Genomic DNA, 20,077 nt, shown 5'->3' with positions numbered 1-20,077 from the left:
GTCTGCTGCCGCCGCAGTCCCCGGCCGCTTCGCCTGTGCCGCTGCCGCCGCAGTCCCCGGCCGCTTCGCCTGTGCCGCTGCCGCCGCAGCCCCCGGCCGCTTCGCCTGTGCCGCTGCCGCCGCAGCCCCCGGCCGCTTCGCCTGTGCCGCTGCCGCCGCAGCCCCCGGCCGCTTCGCCTGTGCCGCTGCCGCCGCAGCCCCCGGCCGCTTCGCCTGGGTCGCTGCCGCCGCAACCCCTGGCCGCTTCGCCTGGGCCGCTACTTCCTGTTCCTCGTCAGGCGGCGCATGGATTGCGGTCGCCACCTCCTGTTCCTCGTCCGGCGGCGCATGGAATGCGGCCGCCACCTCTCGTTCCTCGTCAGGCGGCGCATGGATTGCGGCCGCCACCTCCTGTTCCTCGTCAGGCGGCGCATGGATTGCGGTCGCCACCTCCTGTTCCTCGTCCGGCGGCGCATGGAATGCGGCCGCCACCTCCTGTTCCTCGTCAGGCGGCGCATGGATTGCGGCCGCCACCTCCGGTTCCTCGACCGGCGGCGCCCAGCCAGCGGCCGCCTCCTCTTGCACCAGTTCCGGCGGCGCCCGGCCAGCGGCCGCCATCGCCTGCACCAGTTCCGGCGGCGCCCGGCCAGCGGCCGCCTCCTGCTCCTCATCTGGCAGCGAACACCCCGCCGCCACCTCTGCTCCTTGTCGGGCGTCGAGGACGCCCTCCTGACTGGCCCCGCTGGGACTCTCTTGTCGGGCGTCGAGGACGCCCTCCTGAACTGCTTTTTGTCTGGGACGGATGGGTGGGCCGTGTTCCCACCTCCGTGCCCCCTTCCGCCCGCCCTTGTTTTTTGGACTTTTTGATATTGAAGGGCCGTCAGGAGCCGGCCCTTGAGGGGGGGGTACTGTCACGCCGCCACCGGCGTGACGGCCCATGCTTTTGTTTTTGTTATCCATGTTTCCTGTTTTACTTTGAAAACCCTAACTCTCCTCTCACCCCAGGTCACTTACCCTTCCTGCAGCTCACTGATCACCGGTCCACGCCCATGATTGTTTCCACCTGCTCCCAATCAACCCGGACATAAAAGCCACCTGCATTCTCCCCTCCCTGGCCGAAGTGTCACACACATAGTTAGTGCATGGAAGCGTCCCACAGTCCTCGAGTCCTTGTTCCTTGTTCCTGTTGCCTTGTTGTTTTGCCTTGTTTTTGTGCCTTGTCTTGTTTTTGTGCCTTGTCCTCCCCAGCGGAGCGCCTTGAGTTACCCCTTTTTGCCTTGAGCCTTTTTCCTCCCTAGCGGAGCGCCTTTTGTTGTCCCCGATACCTTTTGCCTGTTTTTTCCTCCCCAGTGGAGCGTTTTTTGTTCTCCACCTTTTTGATTCCCCCTTTCTCCTCTCAGTGTGAGAGGAGACTGCTGCTGCCCGGCAATAAGACCTGTTGCCTCTGTGGCCTACCTTATCCTGCGTCTGGGTCCTACCTCCTCGCAACGTGACAATTACTACACACATCGACACATTTATTGCTAAAATAAAACTTTTGTACATCAGTCACTTTCAGAATGGTAAAATGTGTCAAGATCGTTGAAGTTCGTCTTTAAACTTGACTGAAAATTATCCTTATTGTCACTTCTTTTGAAAAGTCAACCATTCTTTTTAAACTTTAAGGCTTCTCTAACAATGTCTAAATGTCATTGCGAACTTTGCAATGTGTTGTTTTTTCGATCCACGTCTTCCCTCACCAGGGATCATTGATCTAAAAAACTAAAGCAGATACATGGCCTCGGCCCACCGCCCGATTGTTTGTATTTTGCAAAAAAATAATATGCTCAAATCTACCTGTTATCTACATGCATGCACAAACACTGCACCTTTTATTGTTTTTTGAATGTACTGTAATAACTGTTCTCAGCACTTAGTTGCATAACACAACTCTATTATTCAAATTTCAATATAATGTAATCTTATGAAAAAGCATGCTGTGTACATTCAAATCGTGATAATCGTCATTATTACCTTCTGGATGCGGAGGCTGTACTCAAGTTGTCCTTTGGTAACCAGGTCAACTCTGGGGTCTAGAGACCACTTGTCCTCACCGGCAAAGATAATGTTTGATCGATTGAGCCAGGCCACCTTGGAGGCTTTGTCATCAACATAACACCTGTGGGCACATCAGGAAAGAATGAGGAGAGGGGATAGAAGTGGAAGGCTCAGTTTTCAATCAGTGTAAAGTCCAGCTTTAAAAACAAACAAACAAACAAACAAACAAACAAATAAACAAACAAATAAATAAATGTATGATGTCTGTTTTGTTACTTCAAATGACACATTTTCTTGTATAGGAGTCCCGATCGTCCAACAAATACACTCAGCAAATATGTTAAGGGTGCCTGAACCCATCCTGATAATAATAACGGCATCAATGTGGGCACTTGAGCACCATAACAATCTGGTGCTAAATCCTTGTACAAACTTTCCTGTAGACAAGTACCAATTGAGTTTATTTAGTTTACATTATTGATCATTGAGGAGAAATTCTCTTTAACACTGAGCAGAGATGTCTGCACAACTGCACTGTGAGTCATTTGGTGTTTGGTGGCTATGTTGAACAAGTATTATTATTATTAGTAGTAAGCAAATATTGCTCTAATGTGCCTACCCGTGAAAAGTCTCAAGTATTGGACTGAGCCACCTGATGCATAATACTAGCATCCATTGACCTCTGTCTTAAGGCTGCAGTGGCACTGTGTCACTTTGCAAAATATGATTTTTTTAAATTAATTCTCCATTCAGAATTCATTATAGTAACTAATTAAAAATAACTGAAAACATGTGTTCCCAAGCAAGCCTATAAGATGATGATGGGTGTGAAGACAACTCAACTGCAATTTAAAACAACCATCACTACATACAAAGACATTTCTTAAAATTCTTAAAACTCTGAATTACACAGGCAGCCAGTGAAGAGAGGCCAGAATTGGGGTTATGTGCTCCCTCCTACGAGCACCAGTTAGGAGACGAGCACCAATATTTTGGACCAACTGGTGAAGCTTGAGGGAGGACTGGCTGAGTCCAAAATAAAGTGCATTGCAGTAATCCAGGCGAGATGTAATGAAGGTATGGACTACTAGTACTGTTTCTAAGTGCTGCTGAGAAAGAAGCGTCTTAACTATGGCCAACTGCCTACGATGAAAAAAGATTGATGGAACAGCTCCAATTTAAAATCACTGTCTATCTTAAGACCCAAGTTCGAGACTATGGGCTTTAGATAGGACGCCAAGAGGCCCAAGTCAGTCGGACCAAAACTTCAGTATTCTTTTCATTGAAGTTCAAGAAATTGAGTGCCATCCAGGCCTTGATTTCCTCCAGACAGGACAAAAATGGCCTGTCGTCCTCATAGCCGTGAAAAGAAATACCATGTTTTATTAAGATGGAACCCAGGGTCATCAAATACAATGAAAACAGGAGTTACCCCCAAAAAGAACCCTGTGGAACACCATATGAAGTTCTGTCAGCCAAATGGGATACCACTACCGCTAATGCCCACCTGGTGCTGCAAATGAGCCAACAGTCCACCAGTCCAGCCAACAGTCCAGTCAATTGCTGTGGTCAGATCCAACAAATCAAAACGTACATATTCTGCAGTGTCATTTCAAATAAAATCAAACTTTATTTATAGAGCGGCTTTCATACATTAAAATGCAACTCAGGGTGCTGAAAAATTAAAACATTCATAGTACAATCAAAAGAAAACCCACCCCTCCCCCCGACAGGAGGATGTCATAAAAAAAAAAAAAAAAAAAAAAAAAAAAAAAAAAAAAATTCTAAACAGGCATGAAAGTTAAAGTTAAAAGTACCACTGATTGTCACACCCAAAACATGTCAACATTCCATGGCAGACTTCAATTTAAACTATGTAGGCTTGGCATATTACATTTATGCTACGCTGACAGCCGAGTAATAGGAATAATGTCAACAAGTGTTTGATTACACTAAACAGCAATAACACGCCTGTCAGAGAATAAATCACATATATTACTCCTCCGTGCCACCTCTAATTATCCTAATACTTCTTTTATATATATATATATATATATATATATATATATATATATATATATATATATATATATATATATATTTTACTCACCCACCCACCCCCCATCTCTCACGGTGGCTTACTCACTATTTAAACACCTCATCGTTCTCCTCTTTCTGATGAATATATTTTTATTAAGAGAGCCTATTTTTACGTATAAAAAAGGAAAAATCTTTTCGTGTACTCCCCATTGTGCACTAATTCATTGTGCCATGGAACAATGAGCTTCGCTCCTGTCTGGCAACTACGTACAAAAAAAAGTGAGAAGATGTCACATTGCCACAAACAATGAGAATTGATTTACTTGTACATGCAGATTTATTTCAGTGAATCCTTCAGCCTCACAGAGCTGTGCGGTGTATTCAAAATCGAGATTGTAGATTGCAAGGGAAGTGGACTGAGGTTGTTTTTGGCGGGTGACCTGAACTTATTAATGGTAGCGGTGCAGCCTCCTCAGTGGGAGCTGGTTAAGGGCTTGTGATCGCAGCATGAGCCTCTGCTGAGGTTTCATTTCTTTCTGTAGAACTCATTTTATTTATTCATTCCATTTTTATTTGCCAACCAGAATTAGTCCATTTTTTTTTTTCTGGATTCTGAAAGCTACTAATTTTGCGGCAAAAGCCAGGTTATGTCATTTATTATAAAAAAGCCAGGTTATGTCATTTATTATAATAGTTCTAAAAGTTCTAATTTAAGGAAGGCTGCTGTACAACACATTTCAGCAATCAATCATGCATGCCTCCCTGCCTAGATTATAGGTCCATTTGTTTATTTTATGTGACTTTAACTGGTCAGGCCTGGGTTACAGCGAGCTAGGGTGAAGCCTATCCCTGTAGATTAAGATGGGGGGTGGCGGAGAAAAACAAAAAAACTACACCCCTGATTGGTTTCCTCTCGATCACAGGGAAATAAACTTTGAATCCAGCCTGCATGATTGTCAGATTTGAACCCTAACATTACTAATGTGCTTGGCATTATTTGGGGAACAAGTTTATGTACAACATCTGAAAGTGTTTGATTTGGTTTGATCGGCCATTTACATCAAAACCAAGAAGCACAATTAGATTTTTCACTGCGGGTGCAGCCACGGCTAATGAGCTGTTTCCCTCGCACTCACAAGTCCATTTAGAGCGAATCACAGATAGCTTTCTGGTTAATTTTGTTTTGTTCCAAGTCGTAATAAACACACCGATACTGCAGTCTAATTTGTATTTTACTCTTGCATTGGTTCTCGTCTATGAACGTGTCCTCTTCAAAAACGTTTTCCTTCTTCATTAATTTTCTATTTTACCCACTGTGGATTTCATCAAATCTGTCTATTCACAGCGTGCATCAGACATTAACCAAGTCATGCAGAAGTCAAATGGAATTCACAGAGTTACTCGATGCATCAGGTGTCTGTCTCCAACCTCTTGTTTGATTGTGTGCTTTTAAAGCTACAACCTACAGGGGGGACCAGCTCAGAGTGCAGGGGAAGACATACAAGTTCCTACTTCTTGCTCTTGATAATGAGGAACCTGCCGGGAAGCAGTGAACTTCATAACCTTTGTCAGAGCGCTGGTCACAGTTACTTCAAACTGACTACGAGTTAAGGTGTGTCACAGTGAGACTGGATTTCTCAGGCTGTGACTAGTATAAAATAGGATGTATAAAAAGTAGGATTTTGTGGGTTTTCATTCTCGTAATGTTGAAGGCTGTTGATGGGTTAGGCATTCACTTGTATCGTGCTTTTTCTAACTTCATTAAAAAAACGAAGAAAAAACAAGAAACAAAATTTAACATCATATTAAGCAGCAAATGATATAAAGTAAGACAGTCATCAATCAGTCGAAAAGGAGTAGGAAGAAGTATAAACTTTTATATTCCTACACCTTTATCGCCATTTCAACATCAAAATGTCAAAATATTTTTTTTTACAATTTGTAAATTTTCCTAAACATAGTATATTATTAGGCTATCTGGTATATTATTAGACTTATTGAGGATTAATACACTTGTTATTCTTAATAAGTAATATACCATGTATACTTGGCTTTTACATAACAGCTATAATAATATGATAACAATATTAACAATAATAATAATAATAATTATTATTATTATTATGATTATCACCATTATATAGTGTAACCAAAATATAACCATTATTTCCACAACTATTTATTAAGCTCTTCATCCTCCATATACTTTGTTGAAATGCTTATGGATATGCTCAATTCTTCGTTGGAATACATCCATGCCAATAGTGAGCACTGAATCGAGCCAAAAAATAAATAAATAATTGCTTGAGTGTACGATAAAGTGCAACATTTTAAAGTGCCATGGCAATTTGAAGGGGTGTAGATATGGAGGCATGTGCATCATCAGAACTGTGAGACAGGTGTGCTAACCACTACTTCACTGTGCCAAAGTCACGAATAGTGTAAATTCACCATTATCCGTCCATCCATCCATCCATCCATCCATCCATCCATCCATCCATCCATCCATCCAATGCTTGAACATGCCGGAACACCTCTCCTAGGAGGCGTAAATTCACCCTTGTGATAAATTAAATATTAACAACAGTACCACAGTGATGAATATTTTTATATGAAGCTTAAAATGAAAGAAATGGCTTATAGAATTACGCTTTGAGTCAGAGCTGGGTCGACAAGTTGCTTCCATGATCATTTGTAGGAACTTGTTTTCATACTTTCTAACTGCACTAATCAGCATTTCTCCCTTCTGGCTTCATTTTCCACATCTTATTAATTGGGTTCAAAAGGATTCAATTTGATGCTGCAGCTACTAATTAGAACACTTTAGTTGTCTTGCTGGACTTGAAAGGTTAATGAATGGAGGTGTCATCATATCAAACAACATGAGATTGACAGGGATGGGGTCAAATGAAAAGGTCAGCATGCTCCTCTGTGATTTTCTAGGAGGAAAAGGCCTAAATCAGGTTGAATGTTGGATTTGACAGCCATTTGTAGAACAAACTGATGCCATTTGGCATCCATTGCAGCCTGGTCATCCTGGAAGGGGCATTGCCATATTCTCAAGATTTCTTATTTTTCCCCGAATGGGGTTTTGAAAGTTCTTCCTTGCCCTCTTATCGTTTGATCAGGGGATGTGGTTAATATTTGTCATCCGTGGCCATGTGAAAGCCTTTTGAGACACTTTTGTGTTTCAGGGCTATATAAATAAACTTACCTTGACATGTAGGAATGATAATAAAGCACTTGCAGTCATGCACTTTGCACACAAAATACAAGTGAATCAAACTAATTTTTGGATTTAATTTGCGGAAGCTTAATTCATTTCAATTCTGTCAGTATTTGTTAGTACATGTTATACTACTATTCAAATGATTGTGTCTTAAGCACTGTCATTTTTTTTTAAACATATTTTCTTAATTGTTTCAGTTTGTGATGTAAATCACAACACTTTCAATGTGGTAAAAAGCAAGATACTACATGACCTCATCATGAATGTTACAGCTGCCGCAGTCTCTTTCATAATATTTAGTGTAGATGATAACAATAACACTTAAATTGGTCCCCTGTCTGAGTGGGAAGCTAAATCACGTTAAACAAAGCATTGTACTGTACTGCACAAGCTTATATTTAGAGAGTTTTAACACTGTGAGGCCTACATGATAACAATATTGTGGTAATTGACTGCATAAAATCATAACATGTCTATAGACCTCTTTAACATTAACATTAGGAGTGTTTACCTTTTTTTTTCTCTCTACCCAGACCATGTTAAATTGGAACAATGAGCTGTAAAATTCTGATTATTTGAATAACTCATTTATTCATTCATGCACTGAGGCACACGACAGAAATCTGCAAAAGAATATTCTTATTTTAAGACCATTTTATCAACTCCGCAGGGGTCTTTTAAATAAATGCAACCGAATCATCATCCCATTTTAGAGCTAATTTATATTTGCCTTCCAACAAAATAGATTTTACCTGATCACACCCTGTAAACACAGTAACAAATCGAAACCACTGGGGCACACGCTTGTCATTAACATGTATTATCATAAAAACAGTCTAAAGAGTCAGAAGCAGTTTAGTAATACCCATGTCTAACCTGTGGGAAATTAAAAAGGGAGGACAAAGAAAAAATATCAATCTATGTGTGCGCATGCATGTGTGTGCACGCCTTGTATTTTGTACCTCTTGGACATGGAAAAACAGTTTGTTTTTGAAAATTGAATGAACACATGCTTAGGCTTATTGGGTCGACATGACCCCTCATTGTGACATTTCAGAAATCTGCAGACCCAACATGAAAATCACACAACTCCACAAGACCAAGGCAACCTCTGAATGTAGCCTGAGTAATGGTATTTCAATTGCCTTTAATTTAATATCACATGGGTATTTACCAGAGGCAGGCAAATTACAATTTGTTGGTCAATCATTCATCATTCGTTAGTGCCCTGAGCATCCTTCCGACATCATCAGTCCGTTGTTTTTCCATGCTGAATCAAACTGTAATCGTTAGTCCGTCATTTTATTTTAACCACGCTTCCATCATCACTTCATCACCACTATTTTATATTAACCTTTTACGTTTTTACTTGTTCATATTTCCTGTCACAGTAGTTAGAGTTCTGCCTTTTTTAAGTTCCCAAGTAGATTAGAAAATAAATGATTGTTTACTGTGTGTGTTTTAACAATTTATTATTATTAACCTTTGAGGTGAAAAACGAACTCACAAACTATTAAAATGTAGCATCCTTCACTTTCATGACTGATTTATAAAGGTTATCTTCTGTCATCCTGATAAAACTAACTGAAAAGAAAAACAATGTGGTGCTCTGAAAGGCCAGCTCAAGTTTAATTTAAATATTGAGTCGCCTCTGATTAATTAATTAATCAATCAATTATTTAATTTAACAATACATTTATCCGATTCATGCCACAGGGGTACCATACAGACTGACCACGTCTGTAAAAATCACAGAAAATATTTTTCGGACTATGGTAACGATAGCTCAAACTGCGGGGGAGTTGTTAAAGGCCAGCAAACGTCCAACTACAATTGAATAGCGTGTTTCCTAGAAAAGTAACTCTGAGATATGAGACAAGCACCATTTTAGCCTGGCATAGGTTTAAGCTTTGGACTCTGTAAACTCTTTGCATGGTGCCAAATGAACCCAAAAACTGCATATCAATTTCAAAGGGACTTTTCTGTGCTTGGCGTTGTGAGGAAGCTCAAGGCCAAATTATATGGCTCAACTTTGAAATTCATTCAAGGATGTAGGAACCTGTTAAATCTAGCCAGCAGAAGCGTGCACGGCAATTAGATTTGGCCTTAATGTGTCTTATTTGTTTGTCCATGGATTTCTTTATTTGCAACATCTTCTGTCCTTAATCCTCTATTTACATGTTAGCGCCTCCCATCAGACTCCATCGATGAAATGAGAAGTGTTGTGGAAGGAGGGACAAATATTTGGAGGAAAGGGACGATCATTCCTCGCTGATATTTTATGGCGACAGGAAATAAAGATGACATCACGTCATTGACAAATGTCACAAATCCATTTAAGTTTACGTAATTTAACAATTTAAGTTTCATAATTTTTTACAAATCTGCTTAGAATTGTGAGGAAACAGCTTGTTTTCATAATGGGCTGGTTGATCTATTATACTCTGTTGCCACCTGCTGGCCGTTTTTGTAATTACTAATATTTTTTTCACCCATTCTCTGCAGTTGAGAGGCTGCATCTAAGCCTTCTGTATGCTCTAGCATAAAAACAACAACAACAACAACAACAACAACAAAACGTATAAAAATACGTCTTTGGGACACTTAATACATTTAAAATAGAACATATCTAGATGTTTTTGGAGCAAATGAGTTCATAGTTTGGCTGGTCCTGTGACTTGTACTCAGGTGTGACTTGTATACCGGTATATTAAAATTAGAGCTCGGACTGGCACCCAAAATTTCTGTTGCCTAATTGTGTCGACATAATATTGGCAGTTGACAAATACTTTTGGTGCATTAGCACCGGTGTCCACGTACTGTAATAAATTTCCGGTTCGGTTCTATATTTTTCTCTCCGGGTTCCAAACACATTTTTATATACTACAATTGTTCCTCAATTATCATTCTTTATTGATAGAATTTCTCAAGTACATTAACTCTTTGACCACCAAAAACGTTTAATAACGATTAGTAAAATCACGATGTATGCCATCATAAACGTTAAATGATGTCAACTACGTTTATATATATATATATATATATATATATATATATATATATATATATATATATATATATATATATATATATATATATATCAATGGGCATTTCCCCGTCTAAGTGCAGCACACGCTGCCTGTCAATGAGTTGTGGAATCAAAAAAACTCACTATCTTTGGCCAGCAGATGGCAGCATTGTATCTCTTTTAAATGGGCTCATTGCGTATGAAATTTCAATGAAACATGATGAAATCTGATGAAATTGAACGTTTTCAAGGATGATGTAAATGATCAAAGCCTTTGTCATATTAAGGATTTTTTTTTGCTAACGTGGCAGTAAAAGAGTTAATTTGATTCATAATAATCATAGCTGGAAAGGGATGTTAGCTCATGAATTCAAAGTGATGGAAATAAAATAATCTAGCACAGTGTTGAGTGTATAGATCACATCTGTGTCGAAGTTAGAGACTTTCAATATCGATTTCATTCTGGCCAAGGTAGCACTGAGGTGTTTCTATCCCACATTCTGAACAACGGCCTTCCTTTTAAATGCTGACCCTAAATCAATATATTGTGGGCTTGGTGTCTTCTGATGAGGTTTTAGGCACGTAAGTTCATCTGTAATGCTGTTTAGGAGGAGTGACTTTAGCTGTGTGGCATCCTGCCAAGACATCAGCGAGGGACACAATCTCAGCCTGAGGGGACAGATCTCAGTCTGGAAAGCTGTGTCCTCCCAAGCACACTAACAACTGGTAATTAAGGGAAGGTAGACAAATGTTATTTCGTTTATTCTGGGTAGGACACATGTTTATTTTAATAGAAGCATGTGCTTGAAGGATCTAGAAAGAGTAAACAAGGCAAAGCAAAGCCAGTCTTGTAAATGTTTGTACATTTTAGCTTCTTTTGTTATTGTGTTGCTGATTCAGGTAATTTGATATTTGCTTGCAAGAATACTGTTTGCCAATAAAAATATTCTTGAGTCATTAACAAATCAAACGCTGGTGCAGAACCAAACAAGAAGCAGAAAGACAAATACTAGAATAATTGTTTAAGCAATCTTGATTAGGTTGACATTTTACAATGTAAAGAACTACACAATACAGATGCAATTACATTATTTTTCTAAAATCATTCAACCCTAATCCTGAGTCAACTGGGGTAGTCTCCAGATTCCCCGTTACTTTAAACAGCTGCACAGAAAATGGATTGATCGATGAGTTGGCACATCTCTCTTGACATAAAGCTCTCCAAATTATAAGAAATCTTTCTCTCCCATATAGAAGCACAGGTGGAATGGCAGAGAGGTGGAAGCAATTGGGCAATTATGCCTCGGGTATCTGTCTCTGAGACACACAAATGCTGTGATGTGATTGTTCTGTGGTGGGTGAACGAGTTCAACTTGGGATGCTGCTGTCAGCTTTCCCGAGGTCCTTCGCTAATCAACTGCCTCACACATTGCGTAAAAAGGTATGTGTGAGTTCCTCATTGCGCAGAATCCATCCAAAACACTCAACAAGGAAGCCACAAAGTATTTTTTTCAAAACAAGTTTTATGTAGGAGCATATTTTAACAAATACCTTCCCAACACCTTTTAAAAGCTACTCTTAAAGAGAACTATGAATTTATGTAATAAAAAATCTGTCTATTCAAAATACAGACACTATAGAATCTTTATCTTCAACAAGTAGATTATCAAAGGCCATGGAAGCCAAGGAAGTCCCCTACTTTACTATTGGGAAATAAACTTTACATTTGCCATTTATTAAATTGTGCTTGCTGTATTTAAAGCACATAATAATTTGTAATATATAACTATGTCATTTTGCATATAGATGATTATGTGATAAAGAACAAAAAAGTGTAATTTTCCTTAAATTCATTGGGAGGGAGCGAATGTTGATTGCATGAAGCAGTAATGGTTGTTGAATAATTTGTTGTGACATTAATTCCCTTTAAGCCTGAGTTACACAGCCCTATATTGGCTTACACTGAGTACTGTACACATTTCCCCCCAATATCTTCTAAAAAATAAAAAATAAATCCACATATGTGGAAACAACTTAAGAAAACTATTTTCCTCATTAGTTTCTTGGATTAATCAGGCTGCTCTTAGCAGAAACAGTGACAACAAATGTAGACTTGAAAAGAAAACATGATTGCCACTACAAATAAAAGCCTTTGAAAGCAACACTTGTTTTTGCATTAACAGTCCAATCTCGTATTATTTTGTTTGCTGACCTGAGTGACAATTTAATAGCCGTTTTGACTTTCATCCCACATAATTATTAATTTTCATATATCAGCACTGTTGGGGAAGGGAGACATCCAAAACCTGTCGAACTCCCGTCCTCGAGGACTGAGTTTGGACAGCACTGCCTTAGTCCAATGATGTCACGTACGCAAAGGGTTAAAAAAAGGGGGCCTTGCCAGTGAGCTGTCACAGCTTGCGAAATTCATGAAAATATCAGATTTTTATGAGGACTTTTCATTGTGTTTTTACCAAAGTAATTTTTGGAATCACATGATTCGTACTTTTATATCCTTTCTTTTAAGACAGTGAAGTCAATCTATATCGATCACAGTCACATTGTTGGTCAAAAATAAATAAATAAATAAATAAATAAATAAATAAATAAATCACATTTTTAAAACGTAGCATCTTGACAGATGGCAAGTTTCACCGTCACCAGAGAGTACATTGCCAGGTGTCTCGCTTGTGCCATTAACAATCTGTCACTTGATCTTCCTTATCACTACTCTCGGCTGTCTTCATTATCACATTTTCAAGCAAATTCTCTCCTTTCCTTCCACTCCCTCTAGCCATCAATGTGATGTTAGGGCTGTCAACCATGAACCCTTTGGGATGAGTGCACGGAAGGATTTTTTTTTTCTTTTTTTAATTTATTTTTTTTATCCCAGCTTCGCACAAGGTTTGTAGATTGCGAAGGACTTGATAGTGGTGCGGGAATGCGATGATGGTGGGGGGTTGGTTTAGGCAATGAACTCACACTCCTCAAAAGTTAAATACATTTCAGGGTTTCCCCCAGAAAACTTGCTAAGCCCAGTGGTCGGGGAGAGACAGACAAAATTCCGTTCAGAATTATCTTCAGGGGGTAGGAAAGCCTGGTGGGCCGCTGGGGGAGTAGAACCCTGAGGGAAAACCTGCACTGTCACACTGCTATGTTGCTATATATCATGACAGAACAGTCACACAACTGATACCTTTAGTCGATTTGTTCCCAAATTATATCAGCCATTCCTTCTAGTATATATTCATTTTGTTAGCCTTTCATTCCCTCACACAAAACCTCTCAAATTTGGAGCAGGAAATGGTTTCACTTTTGATATAACAAAACATTTTGTGTAGCACATACTAATGAAGCTCCCCTTGAGGGAGACAGGGAAGGATCTGTCATGACAAGAGGTGGACGTGACAGACGGGGTGGTAGGGAGTTTGGGGGGGGAGAAATGGAGATTGGGGGAGAGGGAGTTTCGGTCTCTTGCCAGCCTGTCAGTGCCTTGCGGCATTGTAAACCACAGAAGGGAAAGTGAGATTGAATGATGTGAGACTTGAAGTGAAGCGTGATAGATGGTCAAAGCATGGAGAATAATGGCAAAAAAAAACAAAAAAACAAAACAAAACATATGTAAAGTAAAAATCAACAAAATTTCCCATTGTTTTCAGAGATCCTTGTTAGGTGATGAAGCTAATTCTTTGAAACAGAGGCAAGCTCACTAGTTTGTCTTGTGGGTTGTCTTTAATATCTTTTGCACTAAAAACACTTCAACCAGAGCTACAATCCCTGGCATGGGAGGATAGAAGCCTAGGGCTCAGTATTAGTTCAAAGCGGTTTTCTAAGAGAGTGACTTAGCATCAACTAAGTATGTACTGTGGGTACCATGGGATCTACATTAGTGGATAACTGGGCAGACTTCAAGTGAGTGGATATCAACTGAAATGATCTGTTTGAAGGGTTCAAAATAATCTTTCTAAAATACAGCATCACTAAATATGGTGATTCACTGACACAGAAGGGCAGCTGCAGATAACAAAACACCTAAGCAACATAGAACAATCCATAAGGACTTGTCTTGGGGATCAGAGGCCATTTGTAAATTTCCAAGAGCATCATGCAATAAAATGCATTTGGAGTTTTTCCAATACCAGAAGTACATTTCCCAAAGACTGAAGGGTAAAGTGCTTCTCTGTAATTGTTTTTTTTTTTTTTTCCAGCAAAAGGTAAGGCAGACCAAAAACAACACAATACCTATGGAAGTAAAGCAAATAGGACACATTTTAAACAAAGTAGAAAGTCTTCAAGTAGACGTCACATCAGCAATAAATAATGTGTATAAATCAAATGAGCTCAATTCTTTCCCATAGACCTAGTTTAAAAATGAAGATGAACACAGTTTAGAGGTTTTCTTCCCCCAGTGTAGTTTTACATTCCGTCTCTCAACAACCAACAATTTACATATATGCATTGGAGTCGGCACATCTTCTACAGGATGCTGGAGATAAAGGCAGTAAGGACACAAAGGTACCACGCATGCACAAGAAGTGTAAAAAAAAACAAACTAATTCCTCCACCCTTTGTAATTTGTATTTCACTTTCTCATTCAGTTTGCTTTAGATGTGGAACATTGTTACAAACTGAACAAATGTGGTGACCTTTGATGCATTTGACATTTGGTTTGACATTAAATTATTCAATTGCAGCATTTTAGCACAAGTCTCTCACTCTGGTTCTTAGTTCCTTTGTCTAGCTAGTAGATACAATTGGAAACAAAGTTAAGTACTGCTACTTATTTTTTTTTGTCACCCAGGCAACTGTATTAAATGCACTCACACAGCAATAAGCTGTATTCAAAATGAGACCTTCACGTCTCTGTTCTGTTTCTTTTTTTATGTAATGCCCTTGATTTACATTTGTCAGAAGCCCCTTTTACATCGCATAAAAGGCATTCTTCCCTTTTTTTTCCCTGGCCACTCTTGTATATCAACAATAATGATGTGAAATAGCGAGCACAAAGTTGTCCTACGTAAGTTGTGACTTCTGCGGTAGCATCAGAGCTCTAATAGTGGAAAGGCAGCTGGACCCAAAAAGCAAATATATATTATATGAATGTGTAAGAGAATTTAAAAGAAAAAAAAAAAAGCTGAATGAAAAAAACAGACCTAATGAGATCAGGTAGAGACAATGACATGACGAACAGATCAGGGAGCCACAAACAGCGGAAAGGGAAAATATAAAATTCCGGATAACACAGCAAAACTCGGAACACAATAAAAAAAATCCCAAAGCAGAAATGAGTTCTATTAACAAAAGATCAACAAAAAGATAATGTTACACAGGAGTATGAATTGTAACACTTCTTCTGCTCTAAGCATTTGCCACTTTCCAAAAACGTATTTTATACATGCTAAAGTCAACACACAAACCTGACAGCTTGGAGCAAATTTGCACCTGATTTACCACACATGGCAATGGATTTGCAAGAACATGGTTGTTATAGTAACAGTTGCGAGAAAGATGACATTATCAGAAAGCGAGGTTGGACCGAGAGTAAGCATTTATAGCGCCATTAAGCTGTACAGAGCAGAGAGGACGACAACAATGTCATTCATTCATCCATCCATCCATCCATCCATCCATCCATTTTCTTGACCGTTCATTCCTCACAAGAGTCGCGGGGGGAGCTGGCGCCTATCTCAGCTGGCTCTGGGCAGTAGGCGGGGGACACCCTGGACTGGTTGCCAGCCAATCGCAGGGCACAGAGAGACGAACAACCATCCACACTTACAAGCACACCTAGGGACAATTCGGAGCGCCCAATTAACCTGCCATGCATGTCTTTGGAATGTGGGAGGAGACCGGAGTACCCGGAGAAGACCCACGTGGACACGGGGAGAACAAGCAAACTCCACCCAGGAAGGCTGGAGCCTGGACTCGAACGTCATTCATTCATAAAGTATAAATTATTGGTGCGATTGTTTTTTAGAAATATATTTTCAGAGGTTGGCGTGGGCGTACAGTATGCATCTGACACATAAAAATGATCGTAAAATGTCCATTGTCGATCAGCCCGGGTTACGTTGTCCTAAACCAACATTGAGGAATGTCATCTTCCCTCTCTCTCTCTCTCTCTCTCTCTCTCTCTCTTTCTCTCCTCTCTGCATGAACAGCCAGAGAGGGACGTTGCACCGTGCCATGCACTGTTGTCATGATCCCAGGATCGAGGTTGCGTCAGGTTAATACATGCTTTCCAAAACCGTTATTTGCGTAGCGCAAACTGTGTGGCTATTTGCGCTGGCGTTAGTGAATTAGACGCTGCATATCAATGAGTCTCATTTGCATTGGGGTGGGCATATTTTGCGTCAAATGGATGCAAATTACCTCATTTACATAGGCGCAAATAACACCGGCGGACCGTGGCACAATCCGGTAGGCCGCGCACTTAGTGACGGATTTCCCCATCCCCGTGTTTAGTGAATTAGGCGCACGCTGATTGCTCCATTTTTTTGCCGGCTAGCGCCGTGCAAAGGCGACACAAACCTTTCGTGAATAGGCCCCAATGTGTTTTTGGTCATTTAAAACTGTGCTTAATGCTAAAGGAAACAAATTATCGTCTCACCCACCCACCATTTTGAATGGACTTCCACTGCTGAAGAGTGACGTTTTGAACCGGGCTGAACAGTGGTCAATGGCAGCCTTTCCAGACCCACTTTCTGTCATCCAAGAAAGTGGATGTGGCTTGCCAGGCTAGTAGAAGGAGCTATTGGAGAGTTACATATTTTGTGACTTTTTTTCATTGCAAAATTCAAAACTGCAGTGTTACAGTGCTGTTACACGCATCATCAGATCTGTCTTTAAGGGGGCACATCTGCACGAAAAGAGGTTTTTGATTGGCTGGCTATCGTGCACTTAGTTTCACACATGGCAACCCTTTATCTTTGATGTTTATATACAGTACTAATATCTTGAATTTTCATACTACGATAGGGCTACAAAAACAACAAATCATTTTTGTCCTACAGCAATGGTCAACAAAAGTACACGCACACACTCTTACTTTGCGGCCATGATGGTTTTTGCAAATAAGGTACTTTTAAATCAAACAAGATCACACCATTGTTTCCTTATATTTCTAGTGACAGAGTAATAAATAACTCAACAGGAGCATTTCGTAACACCAAAATAGTAACTATGATCAAATAAATTAAATATTACAGCAACTTGGTGGGGAGCCACAGCCCCCTATGACCTGCCCGTGGCGATGGGGGTGGATGCAGGTCAAGTGATTCCACAGCTTGGGGATTAGTTATATTTGGCAAGACTGCGGGAAGCAGAGGGTTTGCCACATGCAGCGCCTGCTAGGTCATGGTTGGACTTAAATACATATTAAAATAGTGGAGAAAAAAATGTGAAAAAGAACAAGAGTTCACTATGAAATACGCCATGAAATACTCTAAATTTAAGCCTAAGGTAGTGGAGAATGCCTAAAATATGAGCAAGTCATAAGAAGGATAATCCATACTAAAGTGTGTTAAATGCCATTCTGATTATTTTTTTAGCAAGCTTCTTTTCTCTATGCTTTGGGTTAGAAACTGGTGTATCTCTTACATGTCAGTCAAGCAGGAGGAAAGCATAACGGATAGAATTAGACATTAAATACTTTGCAACATAAAACTTATCTGTTTCTTAGAATATGATGTATGGAATAAAATGTATAAATTTATCATTTAAAGATGAATTTAGGCTAAACTACATTAGCTCTCTTCTACACATCTGGCCTGTGAACCAAACTCCAGGCTGCAAAGCTTTTTTTACATTCACAAAGTACAGGGGAAAATCTTTAAGTAGGTGATGGCTTCAAAGAAAAAACAAAACTGATATATTTCAGCACTGCTAAAAGCCACAGAGAAAGTCACTTATGCACTTCCCACGTGGTTCTCCAGTAAATGGCATGTCACAGCTTGAACTTACATTTTTGTACCTATACTGTTAATTTTTAGATAATACAAAAATAATAACCATAAAATAATCACAATTACTCCGAAAATGCTTTCATGATGACACTTCTTGCACTGATCCCTTAGGAGGGCACTATTTGCATGCATCTTGGACATTCACAGCTCTGACAAAGTCAAGTCAAGTCTAATCAGACTGCTCTGATGACATTCTGCATACTACTCACATTTGTTAATTTGTGTCATGGAAGGTCAATCAGAAAAATATCAAAAACAACAAAAGAAACTAACTTTACTAAGTTTACAATCCCCAATTATAATGAAGTTGGGACGTTGTTTAAAACAAATAAAAACAGAATGTGACAAGGCGAGGACAAGTAGGACTCAGACGCAGGCGTAAGGTAGGCCACCAAGGCAGCAGGTTTATTTCCGGCCAACAAAGGTCTCCTCTCAAACTGAGAGGAGAACAGGGAGGGGAAAAAGTGGAGAACAAAAAGCGCTCCACTAGGGAGGAAAAAACAGGCAAAAGGTACTGGGGACAACAGAAAGCGCTCCGCTAGGGAGGAAAAAGGGCACAAGGCAAAAGGGGTAACTAAAGGCGCTCCAAAAGGGAGGAAAAGGCACAAAAACAAGGCAACAACGCTAGGCAACATGAACAAGGACATAAGGACTGTGGGACGCTTCCATGCACTGACGGTGACACTTCGGCACTGAGGGGAGAATGCAGCTGGCTTTTATTGTGTGGGTTGATTGGTGGCAGGTGGTGATAATCATGAGCGGGGACCGGTAATGAGTGAGCGGCAGGAAGGGCAAGTGACCTGGGGTGAGAGGAGAGTAAGGATTTCAAAGTAAAACGGGAAACAGAGACACAAAAATAAAAGCATGAACCGCCACGCCTGGTGGCGGCGTGACAGAATGCAATTTCCAAACCCATCCATCCATTTTCTTGACCGCTTCTTCCTCACAAGAGTCGCGGATAATTTTCCAAATCCTAATATTAAATTAAATATGATACAAAGACAAGATATTAACTGTTGTCCAACATTGAACGCCCATGAACGTCAATCCCTCAGGCATCACTTCAATAGGAAGCTAGCATCATTGTGTAAAGGATGTGGTCTCATATACCAACAACACATGGCTTTTCTACACCTGAGCTCATCTGAGATGGACTAATGCAAAGTGTACTGTGGTCTGAGGAGTCATTCTAAATTGTTGTTTGAAAATCATGGACATCGTGTCAAAGAGAAAAATGACCAATCCGGATTGTTATCAGTGCAACTATGATGGGGGTATGTTAGTGCCCATGCCATGGGTAACTTGCACATCTGTGAAGGCATGAAAAGGTACAAACAGGTTTTGGAGCAACATATGAAGCTTTTTTATAATATGTTACAGGCATGAAAACTCAATCCAGTTGTGAACATTAAATGTCTTGTCTGACTGTATTTAGTTTTCTTTTTTTCTTGTTTCCACCTGTGCTTGTCAACCAAAGCATCTGCTTTTTGTTTCTTAGTTACTTTGATTATTCACAAAGTGCCTTGTTTGCTCCCGCCTCCAATTTTTATTGTTGGTGTGCGTTCGATAAAATGATGATGGATGCGGCTCTTTCTCTGCTCTGAATAAACGACAACCGCCTCTTAGCACTTCAAAATGACTAAAGTGACCACAAAAGTAGACACTTTCTCACAAATAGAGCTTGTAATAAACCAGATCAGTGGGCTGAGTCAATTTCAATTATTCATCCACAGTTCTCCAACAACATGGTCTCATGGTGACAAGGATACTTATGTGTATCTAAAGATTATACCAAAATAC

At 40.1% G+C, this 20,077-nt stretch overlaps 1 protein-coding gene across 2 annotated transcripts in view; it reads right to left on the bottom strand.

Annotated features, from left to right (window-relative positions):
- Positions 1 to 20,077, bottom strand: part of lsamp (limbic system associated membrane protein) — a 380,427-nt gene that overhangs the window by 87,756 nt on the left and 272,594 nt on the right. For both annotated transcript variants that reach the window (XM_077494301.1, XM_077494300.1), the window contains one exon: positions 1,993 to 2,137. In XM_077494301.1, the coding sequence (XP_077350427.1) occupies positions 1,993 to 2,137 (145 nt within the window). The remainder of the gene's footprint in view (positions 1 to 1,992; positions 2,138 to 20,077) is intronic.

This window comes from Festucalex cinctus, chromosome 13 (assembly GCF_051991245.1).
Source record: "Festucalex cinctus isolate MCC-2025b chromosome 13, RoL_Fcin_1.0, whole genome shotgun sequence".
Taxonomy (NCBI): Eukaryota; Metazoa; Chordata; class Actinopteri; order Syngnathiformes; family Syngnathidae; genus Festucalex; species Festucalex cinctus.
This window is presented reverse-complemented; position numbering and strand designations above follow the sequence as displayed.